This window comes from Sylvia atricapilla, chromosome 1 (genome assembly GCF_009819655.1).
Source record: "Sylvia atricapilla isolate bSylAtr1 chromosome 1, bSylAtr1.pri, whole genome shotgun sequence".
Taxonomy (NCBI): domain Eukaryota; kingdom Metazoa; phylum Chordata; class Aves; order Passeriformes; family Sylviidae; genus Sylvia; species Sylvia atricapilla.
The window spans coordinates 148,850,520-148,876,276 of record NC_089140.1 but is presented as its reverse complement, the minus strand read 5'-3'; the positions used below and the strand labels follow the sequence as shown (position 1 = coordinate 148,876,276).

The 25,757-nt window shown below is 39.7% G+C and overlaps 1 protein-coding gene across 2 annotated transcripts in view; it reads left to right on the top strand.

Annotated features, from left to right (window-relative positions):
* Window positions 1–275: 275 nt before the first annotated feature.
* Window positions 276–25,757, top strand: part of TRAPPC9 (trafficking protein particle complex subunit 9) — a 462,611-nt gene continuing 437,129 nt past the window's right edge. The window contains exons 1-7 of one of the 2 annotated variants that reach the window (XM_066336551.1): window positions 276–910; window positions 9,840–9,985; window positions 12,104–12,232; window positions 16,085–16,111; window positions 17,290–17,411; window positions 19,098–19,223; window positions 24,913–25,129. In XM_066336551.1, coding sequence (XP_066192648.1) covers window positions 327–910; window positions 9,840–9,985; window positions 12,104–12,232; window positions 16,085–16,111; window positions 17,290–17,411; window positions 19,098–19,223; window positions 24,913–25,129 — 1,351 coding nt within the window. In that variant the 5' untranslated portion in view covers window positions 276–326. The remainder of the gene's footprint in view (window positions 911–9,839; window positions 9,986–12,103; window positions 12,233–16,084; window positions 16,112–17,289; window positions 17,412–19,097; window positions 19,224–24,912; window positions 25,130–25,757) is intronic. The other variant, XM_066336558.1, reaches the window with a different exon arrangement.

The following is a 25,757-nucleotide window of genomic DNA, read 5'->3' as shown; positions in this document are numbered from 1 at the left end:
GAGCTGGTGTTTCTGCCCAGTGGCTGTGGTGGAGACTTGTGTTATCTGGCTTGTGTGGTTGCACAGGAGTTTCCACTTGGAAAACCCTTATTTACAGACTTTTGTTTGATAGGTGACTAAAAGTACTCCTTGTGCACAGTGTAACATCAGTAGGTTGTATGGTTGAAGATGTAGTAAAATAAGCAAATAGTGGCATTGTAGCACATATATTCAGGATGCAGAATTGTTTAGCATTGAAGCCCTGGTTTGATTCAGCAACGCCACGAACTTCTGAATGTTAAAAAATAATATGCGTTTTTCTTTCACTAGCCTGCAGTTGATGCAAAATGAGTGTTCCTGACTACATGCAGTGTGCTGAGGATCATCAGACCCTCCTGGTCGTGGTTCAGCCCATTGGCATTGTACCTGAAGAAAGCTTTTTCAGGATCTACAAGCGGATTTCAGCCGTGAGCCAAGTTAATGTGCGCGACTCTCAGCGAGTGCTCTACATCCGATACAGGCACCATTATCCCCCGGAGAACAACGAGTGGGGGGATTTCCAGACACACCGCAAAGTCGTGGGGCTGATCACTATCACAGAGTGTTCTTCAGCGAAGGAATGGCCTCAGACTTTTGAAAAATTCCATCTGCACAAGGAAATGTATGGCTCTACTCTCTACGATTCCCGGTTGTTTGTCTTTGGGCTTCAAGGAGAGATTGCAGAGCAGCCCCGCACAGATGTGGCGTTTTATCCCAGTTACAATGAGTGTGAAACTGTGGAGAAGAGAATAGAAGATTTCATCGAGTCCCTCTTCATAGTGCTGGAGTCCAAGCGTCTTGACAGAGCCACTGATAAGTCTGGAGACAAGATCCCCCTCCTCTGTGTTCCTTTTGAGAAGAAGGATTTCGTAGGTCTGGACACCGATAGTAGGTAAGCAGCTACTTTTGTCAGCTCACAGATCTTAAAAGCCCACATCTGTGGCACAGCCTTTAGGATCAGCCAATTAGAAAGGACAAGGTGAGCCTTGTTCCAGCAGAGGCTGTGCCCTGATCTTTCTGTGTCTGCTTGCTGTAGTTTTAAGAGAATTTAACATGTAGTCTCACCGTATTTGATGTTCTGAGCTTGTTTAAATATATACATTTAATTGATGAAGCTCATCAAACAGCAGGAAGAAGTCACAGAAATGATTTGACAGATGCTGCTGTAATGAGAATTTTTGCTGGAAAACGTCCAATTTTTTTATATATACAGTATTAATAAAAACAATCAGCATCAATGAAACTACTTTTATATGATGTTGAGTAGTATTTGACAATTCCTACTTACTGTATTTCTTCCCCTTAAACCTCTGTCTACTTTTTCATTCCATGATACAATGACTGTTTATTTTGATGATGACATCCAGCATCTCTCCTTGTCCTTCTTTGTTTTATGTAATTATTTGTTACCACTTTTTACCTGTCTTGTTTCGCTACTTGTTTTTTGTATGTTAGAGTTTTTTTTCCCCCATTTGCCCTTCCTTCCTCATTTGCATACTCATCTGTCAGATTTGAGTGTTGAGTTCCTGTGCAAGGGATAAGTAATTCTGGCTTGATGGCTACAGGCAGGTGCAAAATGTGTTTGACTTTGCTGTTTGCAGTCAAATCCAGGGGATAGAAGCAACCACCTTTTGTCCTGGCAAAGACAGAGGTGGGGAACCCCTATCAAAACTCAGGCTGTGTGTGGAAATAGTAGTGTTCATATCTGTGTTGTACTGTAGGGATGCCAGCAGAGGTTTTTAGTGTGTGTAAAAGCTCAGAGATGTCCAGGCAGATTTGTGAAGCTTTTAGATTACATTAATCAGCTCTGCCTGCAGAGTTAGTCCTGGCCTTGGAAACAGGAGGAAAGCATTTCAGGTTTCTAATTAGTTTGAAGCCTTTTGTTAAATTATCTGGGGTTGCTTGAAGGATTATCAGTACCCTGCTGAGCACTTGAACTGGTTCTGACTTGTTGGTCCCTGGTTTGTCCCTGCACTATTATTCAGTTATCAGTATGAATTACTATGGTACTGCTTTTCATACATGAGTGGTAAAGTTGTGTAGACTGGACAAGCCTTTTTAGAATCTTTTCCTTATTTACTCAGTTTGAATTAAATTTAGCTGAATGTAATCAAAATTCCCTGTTCCAAATAGGTAGAAAGTGACAATTGTTAGCCAAGAATCTCAAAATCAGAATGAATTCTGCTGTTCAGTTGTGTCTTCTAAAAAATTGTAGTTTGGAAATCGGTTTCTGAGATAAATGACTTATTTCTCAGCAGTGGCTGTGTTGTAACTAGTTGGAAATACTCCCTGTGAAGTTCTGAACTGGTGGGGAGCTGGAGTGACAGCAGAGTGTGTGCCCACACATCTCCAAGCAGGTTTTAGGTGCTGTTGCAGTGAGGAGTTCAGACAGATTCAGCATGATGCTTCAGTTCTTTGCAGAATGGAAGGTGTGTGACCCTGTGTAGACACAGGGGTTTATCCAGAGTTAATTACTGCCTCAGCTCTGCACACACCCTTGCTGGGAGGTTTGAATACCAAACAGGTTTTCAGTAAGTCTGGATCAATGGATATACTTGGAATGTTTGCTGCACTGAACTGCTCAAGGAAAAGATGTTAAATCTTCTAATTTTTCAGTTCAGTAGTAAGAAAGACCTTCAGTTCTATGCTGTGAAGTTATACTTCCAATTGTTTTAAAACTTGGGCTTTATACATTAAAACTTCAGAAAGCTGAATGAAAATACATTTCTAGCTTCTCTGCACAGGAACCTTTCATGTAGCCTGATACATCTCTGCCCTCTCCTAAAGCAGAAACTCAGGTCCATGAAGTAAGGTTGAACTCAGACCAATTTATTAAGCTCACTTTCACTTTCAAGCCAAAGTCTTGGGATGTGAGCTGGTGATAACATTGCATTTTATTACTTGTGAGGTTTTTTTATTGCTTGGATTGCAGTTCACAGCATTTTATTTTTGCACGTTCCCTTCTGTAGTGACAGATTGACTAATAAAGGGAAAGCACTGCGTACCAGGGAGAGACAGGGCTCTGTCTTCTTCAATAGAGACCAGTTCCTGCCTTTGTAAAATTGGATGTGTAATTCTTTTCAGGGAGGGCTCAAGGTTTTTTGAATGCAGGAAGCAAGTATGAGAACATATGATAGAACAACTTTTGCTACTTCATTGGTTACGAGTCTGTCAGCGTAATGATTTTACAGAAAGAAATAAAAACATGATGACACTCAGATGTTGAGGCAAGTGAAACAGATATTTCTACAACAGGTGGAAATTTCTAAAGGGTTAAAGGCAAAGAAACTCCCTTGATCGTCTTTGTATACTTTCTGTCTGTTTGCATTTTTTGCATATGATGTGTCCCTACCTCCCTCCCAGTCAGTGTGCAGCCCATTACTAAAAAAGCACAAATGTTCTCTGTTAAATCAATGGCAGAGAAGAGACACTGTCCTTGTAACAGAGGGTGTGTGTGCTGCTGTAATTGTGGGTGCCTACTTAGGCTAAATAAGCATCTCTTTTCCTATAACTTCTAAAATTGGAGATAAACGGCAGTGTGTAGCAAAGGTCTAATAAACGTGCAGCTGTAACCTGGAGCTCTTGGGATGATGGAAATGGGATGAAGGAAAATAGGTTAAGAATTTCCATGGGCCACGTAGTTCTGATTGAAAGACTAACTGAAACTACTGAACATAGTTTGTATCTTAAAAGATATTCTTCTCCAAGTATTTTATGGTCATATATTGAGGTTAATACTTATGTGATGATCAGGGCTATGGGTATAAACCTGATCTTCTCCCTCACCCTCACAGCTAGAAGACTTTCAGTAGCTTGGTTGCATGATAATTGCAATTGATTGGCTTCTTTTAAGATGCAAAGTTCATAAATTAGGATGAATTATTATTTTAAATAAGGTAATTATTGGGAAAAGTGAGGATGATTGTCTTTTGCAAGTTGCTTGTCTAATGAGCAGGAGAGACACATTCCCAGAACTGACTTAGATGATAGCCTACATGAACTCAGTGAATTTTGTGTGTAGAAGAACTTTTTTTGGCTGGTAGAAAACTTTATGTATAAAAATAGTGTGTGTTAGGTCCTAAAAAATTCTGATGAAAGATTGTCCTGCTAAACAGAAATTGTAGGACTGAGAGGCTGACCTTGGTTTAATTCCTGGAGCATTCATCCAAGAGGGGATTTTGGCAAATTAGTTTATTTTTTCTTTCTATTTTTTTCAGCTGGAAATTTGATAAAATATTTATATGGTAACAGGACTGCTGAAGATAATTGAAAACGTTTCTGAAGTCAGTTGCACTTGACAGTTGTTTGTAGAAGCTAGGAGATTGATGGAGAACAATGGAAACACATGTTCTCATGATGATAAAGCCGTTCTACAAACTGAAAACTAGAAAACACGTGCCAGAAATACTGAAAATCCCATTGGTTTTAATTTTCTTATTTTATTTCTGTTTTCAGTTAAAAATAAACATACTTAAGTATGATTGTAAATCTACTTGGATAAGCTCATTTTAATGTTGTTTACATCGGTTTGTGTCTTAAGTTCTTTCTTTTTTAATACTGGCATCGTTTAATGCTGTGGAGGGATGAGGATGTAGGGCCCTGTTTGTAGATGTGCCTTTCTCTACACAGTATCATAGCTGGGACTTGTGCACTGATTTATCAAAGTTGATGATCTCAGTATGTGTATGTGGCTGTTAATTTTCTTTCTGTTCTCTGTCTTTCTAATTTCTGTTTTGTTCCTTTCTGTTTTTTTTCCCCCCCTTCTTCTCTCATACTGCCCTGTGAGTTTGTTGTTGGGTCTAAAAAGGTAGGATGTGATTGTGTATTTTTGAAAGTAGTTAGCTTTTTTCCCATGTCCTGCCTCTCCACTTCGCCTTCATTGCATATTTTAGTGTTGCTTTTTATTTTTTCAGTACACACAAAAATAATTGCTGCCTGGAGCCTCACCACTGCAGTTGCCCCCTTTTGGCGCATTGGCAATTATATTTGGTAGCAATGCTGACTTTTTTTGTAGGACACACATAGTCTGCTTAGGCGGCTGCTGGCCTCTGGAATTTGCTTTATTTTTTAAACTCCAAAGCCATGAAGCTGTTGCTGCCTGTGTTTGATTTCCAAATTCAAAAGTTCTGGCAGTCGATCCAATGCCGTAGCTGTGTCACTTTAAGTCTGGATAATGTTATGATTGGTGATATCTATAGCTCTGCATGCTAACTGGAATTGGTAGAACTTGATGGAAATTTTTGTTGGAGCATTTTGCATGAATACACTTTTGAGAATTGATTTTGCATGTTCCTTGTTTGTAAATTTATCCAAATTTTGAGGATCCAGAAATTCCATCAAACTTGTTTCTGGATGGTTTGTAGTGAAAATAAATTCTGTCTTGAAATATAACTCTGTTGCACTGTATTTTCCATAAAATTATCGTGGGATTCTAGAAAAGAGCTGGAGATGAAAGAATAAAGCACATATCCTATAGAGCAAATGAGGCAGAAAAATTTGAGTAGTTCATAGTTCCTGGAACAGATTTATTGTCCTCCACTTTGAAGTAGTAGCAGTGGTCATTGGTCATGATTGTGGTGATTCCTGTGAATATTAGAGTGTGTTTGGTAGAGAATTAGCCCAACTAACTTTAGATAATAAGATTGTAAACTGATTCTGTAGTCAGTGGAATTTTTCCCTGTGGTGAGGCCCTTCAGAAGAGGAGTTTGGGTGACTGACACCAAGGAGCATTCCATGGGAGGTCCTACATGAGGTGGCACTGCCTTCCCTGGGGATATTTCAGAGTGCATCACACCTAGGAAGGGGTTTGTAGGGGGAGACTTTGGGTGCTTCTTTGAAATTTAATGTTGTAAAATGATCTTCTAGAGGAAAAATTAATAGGAGCTGCTCTCGGGAGTCGGGTGCTGCAAGGAACTAGCCTAGAGAAAGGTTGTCCTCTTATCCTGGAGGAAGTAGTTGTTAATTTACATGAGTTTTCTGTTCCTAAATAGATTAGGATTAAGCAGGAGAGACCTGAAATATTTAAAAGTGTCTTAATAAAAAATAAATCAGAATATATATATAAGCTTCTCACTTTCAGGTTCTTCAGCTAAAGCTGTGGAACAAAACTAGCTCAGTATTAAAATAGGCAATTATCATTTCCTATATATATATATATGTGTATATATATGTAGATACATGTATTTACATGCACACATATCTATCTATATACATATAGGACTTTTTCCCCATTAAATTTGCACCTCAGGATGCATTGAAGAAACAGTGAGTCCTTGGACATGATTTTAAGGGCCTGATACTGTAGATACTGAATTCAAAAAATCAGCTTTCCTAATGTGAAGTAAATTAAGTTTTGATGTCTGTGGAGAGTGGGTTTCATTTCAATGAAGCCTTTGCATTTTGTCTTTTTGGACATACTTGAAGTAATCAAATTTGTTGTACTTAATTGTAAGTGCGTAATCAAGACAGTTTATACATTTGTTTTGTACAAACTTACTCTATAATTTGTGAGAAGGTATTTTCCAAGAGGATGGCAAAGACTTGCAGGGACTGTAAGAGATGGATCCTATCTTGGCAATACCTTGAAGAGCCTAGAGACAGGTGGAGTGAATTCACTTTTTAAATAATTAATAGTAAATTTTGTCATCACCAGGAATAAATTATGTCTATAAATAGAGTTTCCCAAAGAAGAGTGTTTTTATGAGCAATGTTTATTGATGTCTGGGTGAATAAATGCTTTCAAACTTCAGATATATTGACGTGGGCATAAATCAGCAGCAGAATTAGGTAGAGCTGGTGGTGATGCCGTGTGATCCAAACTGTTCTGGTATCAGGTCCTGATTTAGGAGTCAGGCATCTTTTCTTTTCCTTTGCTGTATGACTCATATTTATGAACTTAATCATCTGATAGCTGGAAAATTGGGAACAACACTTACAAAGTACAGTTTTGAGAGAATAAGAACTTTAATTTGCTCATAAACAAAAAGATTGCTTGAAAGTGTAGAGACAGGGAATTGGAAGCAGTGGCATCTTTGAAAAGAATTATAGCTGTGTAAGGAAGCAGTGATTCTCCAATTCCACTACTTATGTGAAAAAAAACCAAAAACAAAACAGTTCAAGCAATATAACGTTTTCAATGTTATTTTCAATCTGGAGTGCAGTGAGTAGGAAAATCTGATTTATAACCAATTTAAAGCCTCCTGTGCAATACTGATTCTATATTACAAAGGAACTTTTTGATGCATTTATTTTTCTATAGCTCAGACTGAAATCTTGGTAAGATTTGGTGCCCTTCCATAGTTTATACAGAGCAGCTTTAGCTTTCACTTTGAGTTTTCTTGCAGTTTTGTTCTTAAAAGATCTATAAAATCTGTGCTGGTTGAGAAATAAAAGACAAATATTTCAATTCCTGACACATCTGAAAGATGAAAGAACAACAGTTGTATTGAGCTTCATTTAATGTTAACACCTTTGCATCAATTGTGAATATGGTGTGATAGATCAGAAAAGTGCAAACATTTACATAGGAATTATTTATAAATGGTGCGATGGAGAGAAGCAATAGGAGACGTATTTCTTGTCTCCTTTTATTATTTCCATTTTTTGTAGGCAATAACACTGGTTCTGATAGCTTTTCTCTTCAGTTTTTATAAGGCCATTGTCTGTACTTCTGTATATCTTCTCTTGTTCAATTTTTGTCCCCCATTCATATAAATAAGTTACTTTCTCTTAGTCTCCTTTTCCCAAACAAGCTGCAAGGAATAAGATATTATTTGGTGGCTGAAAAGATGTTTCTGTTTGGTGTGAACTACCCAAGCCAAACTGATAGCCTTGAAGGCAAATAAACCAATGACACATAATTGTTTGGATTCTTGCCATTCCTCCTGGCCTTTCTGCCTTCAGATCTAAAGGAAATAAATGAATGTCCTTATTCCTACCCTTATATTTCATATGTTCCGTGCCTCTTTTCCTTTTATCATTTCTACATTGCAGGCTTCATGAAGACAGTTTGTTCAGCTGCCCTATGGAGATTATTTCAGTGACATTTCAGTTCATCTCTAGGATCCTCTGGGAAGTTCTTCACTTGAAAAAACTCCCCCTGCCCCAAACCTGGTTTCATCCCATAACACTGGCATTCCTCTTATATTCAGGTCTCACTCTAGGGAGTAAGAGTTCAGCATCTGGAGAGTGGGTGTAACCCTAGGGTTTTTTGGGTTTCTTTTCTGTTTAAAGTTTTTACTTTCAAATAGGCTGGAACAAACCTTAAAGATCATCTTGTTCCAGCCCCTCTGCCGTGGGACGCCTTGCACTAGACCAGGTTGCTCCAAGCCCCATCCAACCTGGCCTAGAACACTTCCAGGGATGGAGCATCCTCAGCTTCTCTGGGCAACCTGTTCAACAGCTATTCTGATGAAATTAATTAAATTGTAAACGTTTCACTATATCTCCCGAAAGCTCAAAGTTTACAACTGTGTCAATCCAAGATGGTTCTTTGTATATTTACCAGATTCTTTGGACTTCATGTATACAATAAAGAATGACATCTGCAGCAATTCTTCTAATTAAAATTTCATTTTTGATAGACTTTTATTTTAGTTTAAACTATTCAAAGAAATAAGAGTCTATTTTTCTTCGTGATGTATGGAAAGTAAACTTGCAACCTCTGTATGTACTTAGAAGACAACAGGATATACTATTGAAAGTAACATAGATAAACTAATAAAATATCTAAGTTGACATTTATATTTCTTTCCCATAAAACAGTTTTATAATTATAGTGCAAGGACGTTCTTGCCAGGGAATACTTCTGCAGAGAATGGGAGGATTGTTCACGGACTTTGGGAGACTTGAGTTGTTCTGACCTGTCTCTTAAACCATGAGGTGTTTTCCAAGTCAGGTGTGTCTTGCTCTCCATCTGTTAGTTTCTTCAGCTGAAACATTCTAAAAACCAAAGTAAAATAGTATGATTAGTGCCTTTATCACACAGATTTATGCCCAAGTTGTCTTTTGAGCTGTACCAAGGTGTCTGTTGTATATATTCAATAGGCTTTATCTGTTCATTTGGGAAGAACATCCCCATTTATTTAAACATGTCAAAAGAGAGTAGGAGGAGAAACCCTGTCAGCTGTTGCCTGAAGTGATGTGCTTTTTCACTCATCATCTCTTTAAAAGAAGAGGCTGGGAGGAGTGGGAGGTTTATGAGGTCTGTAGGGGTCTGAGGGGCTCTGGGCCCTGGAACTGCTGGGCTGTGTGTGGTGTGGAGAGGGTCCCAGCAGAGGAGAGCAGAGGCCCAGAGCAGGATTTTGGAGAAGTCACCTTTAATACGCTCAGAGCCAAAATGTGAGGGATTGCATAGGAAGCATCCGTGGAGTTCTGGGATTTATTCTAGAGCAGCTTTCTGGAAGCACATGACTAACCCATCCCCTACTGAGGGAAAAGGCAGAACAAGAGACCACCCTGGCTTAACAATGAGCTTTTGGATGTACTGGCAAAGCAAAAAAGCAGTGCCTCAGCTATGGACAGGCAGCCAAATACTCACTGTAGTCTGCAGGAAGCTTGCTTTGGAGGTTTTCAAGGCAAGTGACTCTAGCTGTATCAATGCTGTGTAGCCAAAACATGTGATACATTGCTTTTTTTCCAATATATCCTCAAATTGTTGGTCCTTTTGCATATTAAGTTAGTTACCATTCATATTTGCTTAGAGGCAGAGAGTAAATCAATGCTGATCTGCTATTAAGGAGGAAAGAAAAGTAACTTTAGGTGTTAATTACCCCACACAAGCATTCCCTGCCAGTAACTGAAGTGCACCTTTCGTTTTGCAGACACTACAAGAAGCGCTGCCAGGGCCGCATGCGGAAGCACGTGGGAGATCTGTGTCTGCAGGCTGGAATGCTGCAGGATTCCTTGGTGCATTATCACATGGCAGTGGAGCTGCTACGTTCTGTCAACGACTTCCTGTGGCTTGGAGGTAGGATTAGGTGATGGCAGTAGCTGAGCCTCAGTAAATCAAATTATCCTTTATAATAATTCCTTAGGCGTTGTGAAAAGTAGGAATGATTTTAGTAGCCAAAATCTGGACATCACGCATGAGGAAGAATTAAGTTGAAGCAAAAATTGGTCAATAAGACGCAAGAAAGGAATGTGTTTCGGAAAACCTAAATAGGATAAATTGTGTTACTGTAGTAAAGCATGTACTTAAAAAAAAAGTGTCTGATTTTTTCATGATTCCTTGGAAAGTATTTGATTTTGATTGATTGGGTTGTATGGGTGTTTTAAAAATATTTCATATGGGGGTCCACTTTGGACTGTTAGAAAAAGATTCTTGCCTTTGCATCTTTCAAAGCTGCAATTGTTAAACTTCCACTGGAATAATGTCCTTTCATATTAGGCCCTTGGATTTTTTTTCTCCCTGCCTTTCCTCCATTCTTTCCTTTCTTCTTTTTTCATACTTGCTTTTTGTTATTTATTTGCCATACAGATGATCTTTGAGCACAATTTCTGCTTCTCAATTTCATACCCTTTCTGGACAATCACTGTCTCCGGTTCTGCTTTTATCTTTCTCATTCCACGTGGAAACTCATTTACCTTCCTAATGCCCCTGTAGATTACATACAGTGAAAACCCTAACACCTTTTGACCTCCCACTTCTTTCCTTCTGTAATTCCAAAAACTTAAATGGCTCAGGATTCCTCCAATTCTACTTTGTGACCTCCAGAGGACTCTTCCAATCCAAATAATTAGATAAGTCTTAAGTCTGATCTCCTGCTTCCATCACATCCAGTTAAACCAGGTTGTTCAGGGACCTGTCCACTTGAATTTCGGATATATTTAATGATGGAAGTTCTACAGTCTTTGAGCAACCTGTTCTAATGTTTTGCTGATCGTAATTTGAAAAAACTCAACAACAAAACATAAATTGGCCTTATCTTAAAGCAGAATTTCTCGTGTCCACTTGTGTTGACTCTCACCTGGTCACTGCAGCTCTAGGAAGCACCTGCCTCCATCTCTTCCCTTGTTCCTACAGGATGTTTTAAAGGCAGCAGGAGCATCAAACTTTGGCCTTTTGTTCTGGAAGGCTGAGCAAGCCCTCCTCTCTGCTTCTCATATGCCAGGTGCTCCAGTCCCCTGACCCTTTTGATGGCCTCCCACCTGCCTTGCTTTGGGATGAGGCTCCTGCCAGCCCCTATCTCCAGCCCTGCAAGTTCTCTCTGCACTGAAGGCCTGTGCTACTGCTCTCCCCACTTTGGTGTAACCCAGGAAGTTTCTGGGTGTGCTCTGTGCAATCATCCAGGCAGTTAATGAAGGCTGGAGTATTGTCCTCCTGAGGAACACCACTGGCAGCCATTTGACTGATCACAAGCCTTTGGGTCTGGTTGTTTTTCCACCTACTTTATCAGCCAGCCATCCCAGTCTTCCCAATTTTGCTGCAAGCATTCTTTGGGAGACCATGTCCAAAGATGTTTTGAAAGCCAAAATACACAACATCCACTGCTGTTCCTTTGTCCACTGAGCTTATGATCGCCTCTTAGGAGGCAGTGAGGTTGCCAAAGACTGATTTATCCTCAACAAATCGATGTGTGCTGTTCACAGACACCTTCTTTGATTTTATGTGCTTCCAGCAGGATTTCTGCGTAGTCTCTCCAGAGAGCTGATGTTGGTCTGTCTCTGTTGGTATTTCCTTCTCAAAGAAGGTGACGTTTCCCTTTTCTGAGCCTCTAGAAACCAGTGGGTATGAATCTGTTGGAGGTGATGAGGGAGTGGTTTTACCTTGGTTAGCTCTCTCGTCATCTTACCTGGTTTTATGGAATTGCATCCAGTTGAATTAAGTGCTTTTGATGTGGCCTTCCTCTACTGTGACAAGTTCTTACTCCTGCAGATTCTTTCAGTAGGACTGGGGCAGTGGGAGCTCTGAGTGTGAACACAGAGGTGAAAAGCACATTGAGTATCTCAGAATTCTCCGTGACCTTTGTCATCAGACCTCCAATTTCAGGCATATTTTGTTTGTGGAAACGGACTTTACCACAGGATACTTTACTTCTTCCAAATGTCTCTACTAATCTGTTGGCTTTTTTCCTTTTCTCTGCAGCTGCCTTGGAGGGGTTGTGCTCAGCATCTGTCATCTATCACTACCCAGGTGGCACTGGGGGTAAAGTTGGGTCTCGCAGGGCTCAAGGAGGTTCTCTTTCTGCTGAGGCAGGCAACAGGCACAGGCCAGGTAAGGATGGCATTTTAATTTTATTCTCTTTGCCACCACTGAACATCTGAAACCTTCTCCCAACATCCCAACTCTGTAAGATTATACAGATGACAGTATTAATCAGAGGAGAGAGGTTTCGGGTTTTTTTAGATTTTTGTGATTACTTTTCTGTTTTGGTGTTACTGTCAACACATGTGCTTTGCATAGGATTGCAAAGCTTTTGATTTCTTCATCTGATTGTTAGTAGTGTCTGTGTTAGTTTGAATTTTGCTGGAGGAGATGCAGACAGTTTTTATAAAATATGATCTGGCAGGCCTGCATGTATTAAAAAGAATTAAGTTTTTATTGAAAAAATCGGTTTTTTTGCTATTCTAAAGTCAACGAGTCATAAATAGATCTTGTTAATGAGATGCTAGTAAACCAACATAATTCTTAAGGTTTAGTGTACTTTTTCGAAATTCTTGGACTGCGAAAGAGATGGTTGAGGAGAAATATGAGGGCAGTCTGTAGTACAGGGAACATTGTGGATAGAGATGTGTAGGGACCAAAGGTTCAGTGTTCCTTTCAAGAGGAGAACTGGAGGACATCAAACAGAGCTTAGCAGATGGAGAAGCAGGTGAAATGAGCCTGTAGGTATGACATGGAACTCCTTGTCCTTCAGAGTTACCAGATCTGGTGGTGTGTGTGAGAGAGGCAAGGCTGCTGCAGCTCCATGTCCTCAGGTCCAGGCACACAGGAGGCTGAGCAGGAATTCCCAGCAGGCCTGGAGGAACACACAGACACACAGAGGAGCAGGGAACACACAGAAAGCCTCAGTCTAGCCAGGAGCTGCCACTGGACTGCACCAATTGCTGGCACCTCAACCCACGAGGCTGAGACCCAGAGCTCATTTCAGTAGTTGGTGCTTAGACCATCACACACAAATACTCCCCTCTGTTTTTCCGTGCTTGTTCCCAAACTGCCTCAGTCTCTCCTTCTCCTTGTCTTTAGCTCGTCCCCTACACCCCGCAAGGAATCTTGTACAATCCCAGGATGTTCCTTCCCTACAATGAGCCCCATATCCCTGTGGGGAGTGGCCCCCAGTCTGTCTGTGAGGGGATCCAGAGAGCTGCTCGTGTAGCTGAGCTGCTGGGCTTCACCCCCACACAGCTCTGGTGGCTCTGATTTGGTTATTGGGGTTCAGCTGATGGTCACGGACCCTCTCTGCTCCTTTGTGTTTGTGCAGATGAGCCTGTCACATAACCTGACACCTGTCACATGGTGTTACAGCTCCTGAAGGGTTCTGTGGCTTTCAGCACAGGCTGGGGTGGGGAAATGGAAATACATTGATTAGTGTGAGCTACACAGGCCTTTGGGCTAACCCAGTACAGCTGCTGCTTTGTATGTCTTCACTCAGGACTGAAACATGGCTGGGTTTAAGTGCTGGTGTTCTCTTGTGTGCAGTGTGGTCAAATTAATTCCTTCATCTAAAAGAAGCAACCACTCATCTTTATTTTTTTATAAGTCACGATGTAGTGAGCACTTGCTTTGTATTACCTTTATTATGAACTTTATTATGTGTGTTGAAATCACATAATTGTGATAGTAAGATTGCTTTTATTTCAGGATGGAGTACTAATTTTTATACAATATCTAGTCATTAAAATCTGTGCATTTGGTCCCATGGCCTATGAATGCATTTTACATTGGCTGTTACAATTTCACCTGGTTAGTGACCTTTGTCTACTTTTCAATGAATATTTATCAGGAGTGTTGCAATCTGTTTGTTTGTCATGGGTACTCTTGATTACTAGAAGAGAAGGTAAAAAGAAGGTAACAAATAAGTCAGAGGTATCAGAATAATTGAATATATTTTGGGTATATTACTGCTGGCTTTCTATTTAAGTTGTCTTATATTTCAGAAAGTCCAGCTTGCAATGTTGTTAGTGTTGTTGTATTTTAAAAATGTTTTAGTTTCATATGACAATATTTTTCAAAGGACTTTTCTGTGAAGAAGAAATGATTATCATTTTTTTTGGTCCTCCTTTATGGACAAAAATTACTTTGTGGCCCATCAGATACTGTTCCCTAACTCTAGTTACGATCTCTGTGTTTTGAGGTGTGAACTGCTGAGCTCTCTCTGGTCAAACAGCTGTTGCTGCGATGTCATTTTTGTACAGTTTTCTGAAAGTTTCTTTTTTTACCTATTCCTGACTCTGCAATGCCTTTCATTTGAAATCCTTTCAAACTGCACTTTTAGTTATAGTCTCTTTCACTATAATTGATTTTGTGAGGACAGTGCTTAATCTGGGCAACAAATTCCACTGTATCTTTCTGTGGGACAAAGCCAGAAAAAAAAAAGGGTTTCCAAATTCTTCACAAATCAAGAAATGCCACGCTTGGAACTGACATTTGTGCCTGATTTTGAGGCATGCAGATGTGAGAGTTACCTTTAGTGCTTCTTCTTGTACCTGGAATTGCACCTCTTCTTGTGCCTGTACTTCAGCCTTCACAGGATGAAGTTCCTGCCAGATCCAACCAAGAGAAACATCTTCCTCTAGAATCCTTTGTGATTTCCATCATTTGGCATTTTTAGGCTACAGCACAGGCCCTGGCTGCTCAGCAAATGAGGTGTAGAAACCTCATTTTATGTAGAAACAAGTCTGGAGAGAAAGCTCCAAATACAAATGAGCTTCTGCTCTGTACTGTGGCTGTGCATCCCTGGAAGTGCTCAGGGTCAGGTTGGGTGGGGTTTTTGAGCAATCTGCTCTAGTGGAAGGTGCCCCTGCATATGGACAGGAGCTTGGAACTTGATGGTCTTTAAGGTCCCTTCCCAAACCATTCTGTGATTCTGTGACTTCTCAGGTATCTAAACCATGTTGTTTTTATGGGGACAGGTTTAGGCTGTGTCCCCTTGAATTCCTGGATGTGTCTCTGCAGCCTTCAGTGTAAAGGAAGATTCTGAGTTGCTCAGTTCCTCCTGGCCAGGAAATCTGAATGTGATTTGTCAGTTATGGGATTTGTATGTCAAACAAGATGGGTCTGGATTGCTTTATGCTTAGGTCACTGGCTGGTTTGGATTTCTCCAAAGTCTGGATTTTATTTGTTGGGAGCTCTAAGATCTTGATTTTGTTGCCTGACCTTCCTCTTTCCCCAGGCAGAATTATGACACGTGAGTGAAGTGTTGGTGTGTATTTTGGTCTAGATCTAAATCGTTTCTTCACTTCTCTGTAATCTGAGCAAATCACCTGAGGGGAGGGTCTGTCCTGCTAATAAAATAATTGTTTTTGACTGCTTAACCCTTGAAATGAACAATTTTATTGCCATGTTTAACCAAAGTTTAGGGCAATGAGGTGTTCCATCCCTGATAATCCAACTTGGCAGTACTCGTGGCAACTCTTACATGGACAGTCTGGCTTACTTGGTTGACATGACTCAATTATTCAGAAAATTCGATGGAGAGAAATTAATGACAATTAAAAGGGATACAATTACTTGCACGTGTTATTCTAGAGTATTGTGCAGATTAAATGAGCTCCCACAAGGAGATTTAAGTACTGTAGGTCCTGGCACTAAGTGGAGTGTAATGGAAACTTGATAACCAAAACTATAAAGATAGAGGAAAAAAGATGTGGCTTTAAATTATACACTAAAAATTCTGAAATTCCTCTTAGTATGTCTTACAACTCATTGCAACTTTATTTATTAACAAAATGAAATTTAACATATGGTGACTACTTGAATTGTACTTGGTAGTCCTTCACAATAGCAGTGATAATCCTGATAAAATTGATGATTTTGTTCAAGCCTGATGTTATAAAACACTATAAGAACTTTCTTTGCTGGCTCTATTTAAGGCTGAAAAAAAATCATTTTTGTTCCTCCTTTTAGGGGCACAAGAAGTTCTCATTGATCCAGGTACATTATTTTCCTGCATGTTTCCAAAGTATTTTCTTGTATTACTTGATGTGTTTTGCCATTGTATATATAGTTATTACCACCTGCCAAAATTAGTAGTGATTCATAATGATTCAGTTTTTGGCTATAGATCTTGAAAAATTACAGAGACTGAAGGGTAGCTGTCACAAAATAAATGCTATAGTTCCATGGTTGTGTCTCCATAAATTCTAATCAACAAGATTTCTTTCCATGAGTAGTGAGGATTTTAAAGTATTTTTGAAGTGACCAACCTGTATGATCATGTGTAGTTCTGCCGTGTCGTGGTGCTCCCTCAGTCATCATGAACAAACATCTTTCATTTCCGTAAAAATACTCTTTAATTTCCAGATGTGCTTGGTCTGATTCATTAAGGTTAATAAACATATTAAAAAAGTTACCTTAGCATTTAAGTAGGTAAAGAAACATTCTTTTTGCTTTCTCAGTATATGCAGAAATACCTTTCACAGTAGTTTTTAACTGTCTGTTGACAGTTAGGGCCAGCTCTGAAACACAGATTTTTTTTTTTTGCCATTTTAGCAGAGAAATCTCTTGGAGAAATAAATTACTGAATAATCCTAAATAAATTACAGTGTATTGCTACAGATTAGGTAATATGTTAGACCGTATTGAGCCTTGCCAAACCTTTGATGTGTTTTAACTTTTATTATGTTAACTTCCTCAATAAAATCAAATTCTAAAAATAAAATTTTCATGTTCTTTCTAATACCCCAGATTCCTTGGCATCTATTTCAAATCTTATCCCTTATATACACCCTTTCTGTCTCTTGCCTTCTTTCTTATATAATAAAACTAATTTCTTACAGTTTTGTCTGAACCTTTTTTGTTTTACTAAGGTATGCTTTAGAAAAGCAATTTTAAAGCAGAAGAAGGAATAGCTCAAAGATTTAAACCATCTATTCAAATGTGGCCATGATAGAATTTTAGCAATCTATATATTTTTCATAGTCTAAACATTCAAATAAATGCTAAAAATCATGATTTTTTTAACTAAATGAAAGATAATTTCCTTTCTTTCTAGGTAGGGCAAGTGTACTTTGTGTGTTCTGTGTCAAACCTAGCATACTCTAGCTTGCTTTTTAGATATTTAGCATTTTCCAAGAGTCCTTGTGCTCATTTCTGACCCTGTTCTGTTCTAGGTGCTCTGACTTCCAATGGGATAAATGCAGACACCAGTGCTGAGATAGGACGTGCCAAAAACTGCCTGAGTCCTGAAGACATCATAGAAAAATATAAAGAAGCCATTTCTTACTATGGCAAGGTAATCCTGGTTATTTTTAAATAAACACCTTAAGTTCTTTTCAACAGTGAACTGCTGAGGCTTCGGTTTTAGAGGATCTTTTAAAGCATGGCAGTGAGGTTTGTAAAACAGGCTCCAGCTCTACTGGAGAAGTTTCTAGGTTTTTATGGAAATACTCAGAGCCTGAGATGGAAAAGGAGCTTAATGTCTGCAATCACAATAAGAAAAGAAAAATAATTCTTTTGTACTGTGAAAATAGTGGCTCAGGGATCACATCAGCAGTAAAGATAAGTTTAATTGTATTGCAGTGGAGTTGTTTTCCCACTTTTTAATTTCAGGTATTTCTCTTGTTTGATAAAATACCTTTGGCCTAAGGTTGTAAATATTCATTTCAGGCATTTTCATGCCCGTGTTGTAGGGAGACTCTCCAAGTGAAACGAGCTCAGTTGTGTGTATGAGTTAATTTATGATCAGGAGCAATGAAAGGTGATAGTTCTGGGCATAGTGTCAGATAAATTAGAATCTATCAGTAGAACAATAACTGTCAAAGATGCATTCAGCTTTTTAATGTCACCTTAAGGGTACGCTGCTCATCTAGAAGGAGTATGATGTCTCTAGGAGTACAAAATTATTGGACTTTGTTGGGCTTAGGGCAGGATATTTATATTTTGATTTTTTATAATATGCACTGTGCTCTCAGCAAGTAATAACTGCTTCACTGCAGCTTCACTTGAAATAACTAAGAGCTTTGTGTCAGGACTAATTTATAACCCTTCAAGAAAAGCAGTTACCTTCTCTGTGTTCCAGACCTATGGACTAACTGCTCTAATGCTGAGGAAGCAGCACTTTCTGCATATTTTTTATGTTCTCACTCAGCTGAAAAAACTTCTGTAGCACCTTCTAAAATAGATTCAGTCTCCAGTGATTTGCTTTTACTAGTATGAATGCACGAGAGAGGAATATGTGGCACCTTTGCTGGTGTAACTCTTAGATTTTGTTACTGAGCTTTCCTTCCCCCATTAATTTTCAAATATAAATACCTGAAGAGAGCTTAACTTCAGCAGGAAGCGGGCCAAATTAAATACCCAGTATCAGTGTTGTGTGAAGAAATCACCAGATCAGATTGGCTGGAAAATTGTCTGTTAGTTATCTGAGCACAAACACTTCAATGCACATCTGCATTGTCTCCTTTAGCTTCCTTAAGCAAGCTAAATCAATCAACAGTCATTTACAGCAAAGGTTTTGCAAACAAATACTGGAACACTCAGATTGGTTTCTAATTCTCTTGTCATCTGGAATATTCTTTTAACAAAAGATAAAATGGATGCAGTTACAAAAATATTTGCATTGTAAAGGTAGAATTTATTTGCAGACGCAGCACTCACAACCAGCCATTTATACAAGGTTATCCCAAATGGTTCCAATATTCCCAGCTTTTCTCCTTGTCTTAACTCTCAGACTGAGGCTGTGCTCTGGCTCAAAATGGGAGTGAAGAGGCTGAAAACAGCTGTTTTGCACAGTAATATTTCAGATGCCACCTTGATTTTCACTTGGTCATATGTTGATAATTTAACAGTGTAGTCATTAGCATTAAGGAATTGTTTGGTTTGGAGGATGTGACAGCTGATTTATGTGCTGAGCAGGAATGCTTATAAAATCTAACAGGTGCAATACTTCAATATCATTTTAATTTTCTCCCTCTCCAAGTACAAGAACGCTGGTGTGATTGAACTGGAAGCTTGTGTAAAGGCTGTGAGAGTCCTGGCAATGCAGAAGAGGAGCATGGAAGCCTCTGAGTTTTTGCAAAATGCAGTTTATATCAACCTTCGCCAGGTTAGTTGGAAAGTCCAGTTGTTTTTCTCTTGTCATTTGACAGAATCTACTGAAAGTTACTTAGATTCAGGAGACTGCAGTTTATTTTCTGTACCACTGCCTTCCTCCTGACTAGTGCTTGACTTCTGAGGATTTTCACATCTGTGAGTCTGGGTTACAAGGTGCTGAGAGTTCATCCAAAACCATGAGGACTCGGTATGAGATTGAACTCTGTTGCTGCTTCTCCCTTGTGAAAGTAAAAAAAAAAAATCCCATTGTTTTTCTCTTGTGATGCTGTACTAGGGAAAAACAGCTGCCTGGGACTGCTCTGCAGTGGATTTTTAAAATGTTCTTGATTGCATCTCATTCAATGAAACTGAGCAAATCAGGAATGGCCTGTTGCAGAGTGAGCTGAAGGGTCTGATTAGTGTTCTTAATCAACTGAATTTTTGTTGTGTAGTGCAAGGTCTTAATTAAACCAAATCAGAAAGGAATTCAGGGGGGAAATCAGTGTTTGGAACTGTGTGGAAAGTGCTCAGTATCACCACAAAATAACATTAACATTTGAGCAATGTCTCAAGCTTGGTGTAACTGCTCACAGAGAGATTGCTGTGGTTGAAAGAACTGATAAAGTGCTGTTAGGTTTTCTTACTGGTTTTTGGTTTTTGCTCATTACATCTTGGTAAGATGAGCAGTTTAAGTCCACACCATTGACCTTATTAGGCCCAGACAGGGACAGCAGATTTATGATGGAGGTAGAATACTTTCATTTGCAAAGAATCCTTTCTGTGGAATTAATTTTCTAACAAAGCGTAAATGAGACAATAATTAATTGATAATTTATTATAAAAATAATAAATCTTGTTCAGAGTGCCTTAATTGCCATAATCCTTGTAGTGCTTCTGAAAACTCTTTTTTTGCTGGCAGTTCTGCACCCTTTGTTCACCCATCCTCTTGTTCTGGTGCTGTTATTCTTGTTCCCTGCAAACTCCAGTATTTGTTGTTTCTTTTTATGGAAGCAGTTACTGCCATTAAGAGAATCCTGTTCTCCCTGACACCACTGGTATTGCAACTTCCACTTTTTACCAGAGGAAAACTGTAAGACCCAGCATCTTTGTTTGAAAGCCAGGGATCTGCCAAGGAAGGCAGGAACCTCCAGTGGAATAAGAAAATGTGCCTGCCTTTGTTGCAGTACACCTCCACACCCATATTGGAAAAGAGTTTAACCCTCACCACCTGAACTTTTATGGAAGAAGAACCAGGAATTTCTGTGGTCTTCTCACTGTAATTGGCCCAGTGCCAAGACAAGGCACCTGTTGGACCCTTTAACTGTTCCTTGAAGAATGTAGCTATTTTCTTTTGGGCAGCAGGCCAAAAATCCCTCCTAGACCTTTGAATACTTAAGAGAGAGCTCAGAGTCTCTTGGGGATTTTTCAGGGTGTCTTAGCAGGTGCAAGGGACTTTCCTGCACCGTGCCTGGTGTTTAATCTTTTGTTCTGTATGGTTTGCTATTTAAACGTTTTTGCTTTTTCAAAACACCTCTGACCAAGCCGTCTCACTAATTATTCTTAAGCCATTTCTGGGAAGTTGCTGGCAGCCCTCAGAGTTGATGAATCTGAATGGGGCTAATAACATGTGACTTCATGCAGAAATTCATCACCCCTTCCCTCCAAATTATTATAACTCTGAAAATCTGGGGTCTCAGGCAAAGAATGGGTAAAGGAGTAATAGTTCTTTACTGGTCTGTATAACAAAGCTGGGCCCCTCTGCAGCAGCTGTGGCACATGTGCTCCCCGGGAAGGGGGAGAGGCCATGGTCCTGGCTTCTCCTGAGGCACCTGAGCAGACGCTGAGGATCCTTTCCAGTCAGACCAGGTGTTGATAAGGTCCCAGTTCACCAGCTGATCTAATGAGCAAAGCTCCCTCATGGTAGGACAAGACAGTAGGAGGCAGAACCCTGCAGTGGTGGTGAATTCTTCCCACAGTGACCACAGCCTGTCTCTCCTCTGATGGTAAGAGCGAGAGGAGCCGAGCCCAGTCCTCATCCCCTGGCCAAAACCTCTTGATACCTCTGCCCTTCCCAAAGAGAAAACCTCCAGGTAGGAGAGGAGCCACCTGTACCCTTCCTGGCCATTTCTTTTGTCACTCTTAATTACTGGTTCATATTGTCTCTTACCAACAGATGGAACAAAATTCCATAAGAGAAGGAAATAAAAAGAAAAATCGTAACCCCCAACACCCAGTGAATGGCAAAGTACTTGCCACTTCAATAGCTGATATGTATTGCCTGATTATACACAAGCACAAAGCTGGGCAACATGAAAAGCATGCCCTGATATAAGCTGCCAGTGAACCTGCAACCAGTATAACCCAAACCAGTACAGACTGGGATCTCTGCCTGAGGAGCAACTTAACATTATTATGTGAAACAACGGTAGGATAATCTTTCCAGGGCTTTCCCCATGGCTGGGAAATGCGTTTTCCATAAAGAGAGGTATGGCTGGGAATTGTATTCACAGCTTTTTAAGATTTACTGTATAAAGCATGAAAACAAAAAAGAATTGTATTTATAAGTTGGACTGACTCGGGAGGAGTCATCCTGTGATAGCTGGGGGAATAAACTGTAGGACAGTGCTTTTCATTAGTAGGTAAATAGAACATCAGCACAACCAATATTCTGCAGCAGAAAAAACACCTTACAGGTTAAAGTGTAAGACTTAAAACCAGAAAAACTAGTTCCTATCCATAAATCCAGTTTCATAGTCAGTCTAGTAATATCATATAATTGGTATTTTCTGATGAGCTGCAGGATGATGAGACTTAACTTTGTATCCAGTTATGAGGAATAAATTGTAAATTATAATTACATACAAAGTGAGATTATAAAATTTTAATGTAGTAAGGAATAATTAAGAAATAAAAAGCTGCATTCTTTGAAAGCCTGGCTTGAAACAAGCTTTAGAAAAAAACTGGCTCTATTAACTGGATAGTGACCTGCAGCCTTTCCAAGTGCAGTTGTATCTTTGTCTGGTAGAGCAGTTAAATAAAAATTAACCAGGTGGAAATAATGCTGTACTTCAGGTGATGGCTTTTTTGCAGCCACTTTACAGGCATTAAGCTTTTATGAATTTGAGAGGTCAGGAAAGATGTTTATAGATGCTGCAGAATAGCCTCCTGCAATCTTCCCAGAATTAATTACTTGGAGTATCTGTGTGGGTTTTTTCTCATTTTTTCTTCTTTTAAATCCTGGATGGTAACACATAACTGTTTGTGCTCAGGAAAATGCAATTTTGCTCTCTTTGGGGTGATGAAAAAACAGTTTCCTGCAGCTGAGTTAAATACTTGAGTAAGTCTGGGGACAACAATTAAGCAACAAGTTATGTAACAGTGGTAAAAACTTAGATATAATGAAAATAAACCTTTCTGGGTATCCATTGCCTCTCTCATAGCTGTTCCAGTTATTATTGTCTACCTAAATAGCATGAGCCTTTTATCATCTTCAAGATTTAGTTTCTCATCTTAAAGAATTTATTGAACATTGTCAGTATTTGTATTTAAGGAATAGTTTTTGATAGGGTTTTTTAAAGCTTTTTTCTTTTTTCTTTATTTCCTGATCATGTTCTCGTGCCCTTTTCAACTCTGCTGCCATATTTTTTTTTTATTGTTCTAACATGTTAAAAATGGCATAAATAGGTAACTTCAGTATGACACCTCGTGTTCTTTCTGAGTGATTACTTTTGGGAACTCTGTTAACTTCTCCAAATTTTTTCTATGTTTTCCTTTTGTGTTTTCTGTTTTGTCCAGCTGCACTGGTTTCTGGAAGTTTTCACCCTGGTGCAATTACCTTTTTTCACAACTCTTGGTACAGAGCTTGGTCTTTCTGAGGGATGGATGGTACTTCTGCATTGGGCACTGTCTTCTGTTGTCAGTTATGAAAAAATACCATCTTCAGCTGCAAAAATTGTCTGAAACTTTCCAAGATGCTTTGCTACTCTGTGGGTTTCTCCATATCCTGAAGTACAAAGATCTGAACTGTCAGATAGGGTTGTGGTGCCCTCTGCTAACTCCTTTTGATGTGTCTTGTATCCCTATGTCCAAAATTAGAAGTGACTTTTGAGAACAGACTACCTTTTGTAATTATATCAAGTTTTAAGTGGCTAAAGGACTTTTTGAAGCTCTGCTTACAAGACCTGATAATTTCCATAAAAACCAGCCAGTGTGGCAAGCAGCTTCCTTTGACTGTCCAAGCGTTTTAAGGGTCTGAAGTTTAATACACTGATTGATACTTCCAGGTTTGAAGAATGAGTTGTTGTTTCTGTCCTTTAGGGCTATTTTGGGGTGAAGTTGGTCACTTGAAGCAGCTTTGCAAAACTTGTTGGCAGCTTTAGAGTAATTTCAAGTATGTGAATCACTTTTGATTGTGCCAGATCTGTGCACTAGGTGTCAGCATTGGTCTGCACTGCTGGTTCCTGGGACGCAGAGTAGGAATCATCCAGAGTTTCTGCAGCAGTTTCTTCATGGCTGGCTGACTCCGAAGCAAGATTATCATTCAGGCCAGAGGCAGAAAGAATTAATCTACCTGGGACTTAGGCCAGTACACTGATAAGCTAAAGAAGCTCATGGTGGTAGTTCCTTATCAAGTTGAAACCAACTTTAAGTCTAACAAGACTTCAACTAAATTCCACCTCACTTGCTGGCAGTGTGCAAATGTATCATGGAATTGTTTAGGTTGGAATAGACCTCAAGACCAACCATTACCTCAGCACTGCCAAGCCTAATGCTAAACCATGTCCCCAGGTGCCACATCTACACATACTTAAAAACCCTTCAGGGGTGGTGACTCCACCATGTCCCCGGGTAGGCTGTTCCAACGCCTGACTCAGTGAAGAAATCTGGGTCTGTGTCTCTATATGATAGTTTTCTACTTCAATATTATTTTTTTACCTTGCTGGGGAAAGATCCCGTTGAACTCACGGCTGCCCTGCAAGACTTTCTTCATGCAAGGCAGTGATGAGGCTCTTGGACAGATTTGTGGATGCCCCATCCTTGGGAGTTCAAGGCCAGGTTGGATGGGGTTTGGAGCCATCTGGTCTAGAAATAGACATTCCTGCTGATGGCAGGAAATTGGAACAAGATGGTGTTTGAGGTCCCTTCCAATCCAAGCCATTTTATGATTCTGTGATTCAGTCTCACAGTGTATAAATCACAGTACGGTTTCATGGAATGAAAAATTTGTGGTTTACAAGATTAGAGACATAAAAATCAAGACAGTTGTTTCTTGCTTTCATAGCCCAAGATTTCAAGATTAGATTTAATCTTCAAGGGATGAAAATCTTAGTGAATCAATAAATCTGGGAAGCGGTATATTTTTGCACTCCTTTCATTCACATGAATATCAGGCTAAGTATCTTCCATAGAATGTGGAGCTGTTTAGCTGCTACTGACTGTTTTGCCTGTTTACTTGTTAGTACCACTGACAAATATTAAGTTGAAGCTGCAGAACTTCATCTTTGCAGTTTTTGTTAACAGTTGAACCAAGCTTTAAGTTTTCCTGGCTGCAGAAGCCGTCATGCCCGGCTGCGCGCAAATCCCTGGCCTTCTGCAGTGCCAATGTCTGCTACTGTGCTTTCCCTCCTGTTTGTTTTTTAGAACTCAGCGCTTTAACTCTCTGCTAAAAGCCAGTCCTTTCCTCTTCTCCCTTCCAACTGCAGCTCTCAGAAGAGGAGAAGATCCAGCGTTACAGCATCCTGTCGGAGCTGTACGAGCGCATCGGTTTCCACCGCAAATCGGCGTTTTTCAAGCGCATCGCGGCCATGCAGTGCGCGGCGCCCAGCATCCCCGAGCCCGGCTGGAGGGCCTGCTACAAACTGCTGCTGGAGACTCTGCCTGGCTACAGCCTCTCCCTGGACCCTCAGGACTTCAGCAAAGGTCAGTGGGGATTACCACGGTTGGGCACTTTGCTGGCTTTCTCTAATGATATCCTTGAGAGATTTCGTACTGGACCTGAATTATTTGCTAATCCGAAACTAATTGCAGCAGATAAAGCAGTTGTTTAACGCTGTACTTTCACTTTTTTTTAGTGTTGTTCCAATATTTTCAAATTTCTGCAAGCCACTGCTAAATGTGTTGCTGTGGTTTCCTGTTTGCAGGAAGTAATTATGCGTTATTTATCAAAACTTAGTTTCTTATGTTTTTCAAAGATGTCTTTGTTTTGATAATATGCTTCTCAGTACATAAGAAGCTGGTATATTAGTCTGGATTTTTTTTTTCAATTAAACTACCTTCAGCTGTTCCCTCAGAAATCGTATTTCTTTTGGTTTTGTAGCTGTTTGATTTTATAAGGAAAGATTTAAAATCCTTTTACATATTTTTGTATATAGACACACAAAGATGCACATAATGTAATTAATAGGGTCAAATATGTCACATTTTCCCACAAATGATGTCAGAGACAGCTAAAATGCTGTTTGGAAGCTCCTTTTGGGGAAACCTTTCCAAAACCTTGCATTGTGTTACACAGCACGAGTTTTGGGGACCATTCCCTGAATGTTGTAGC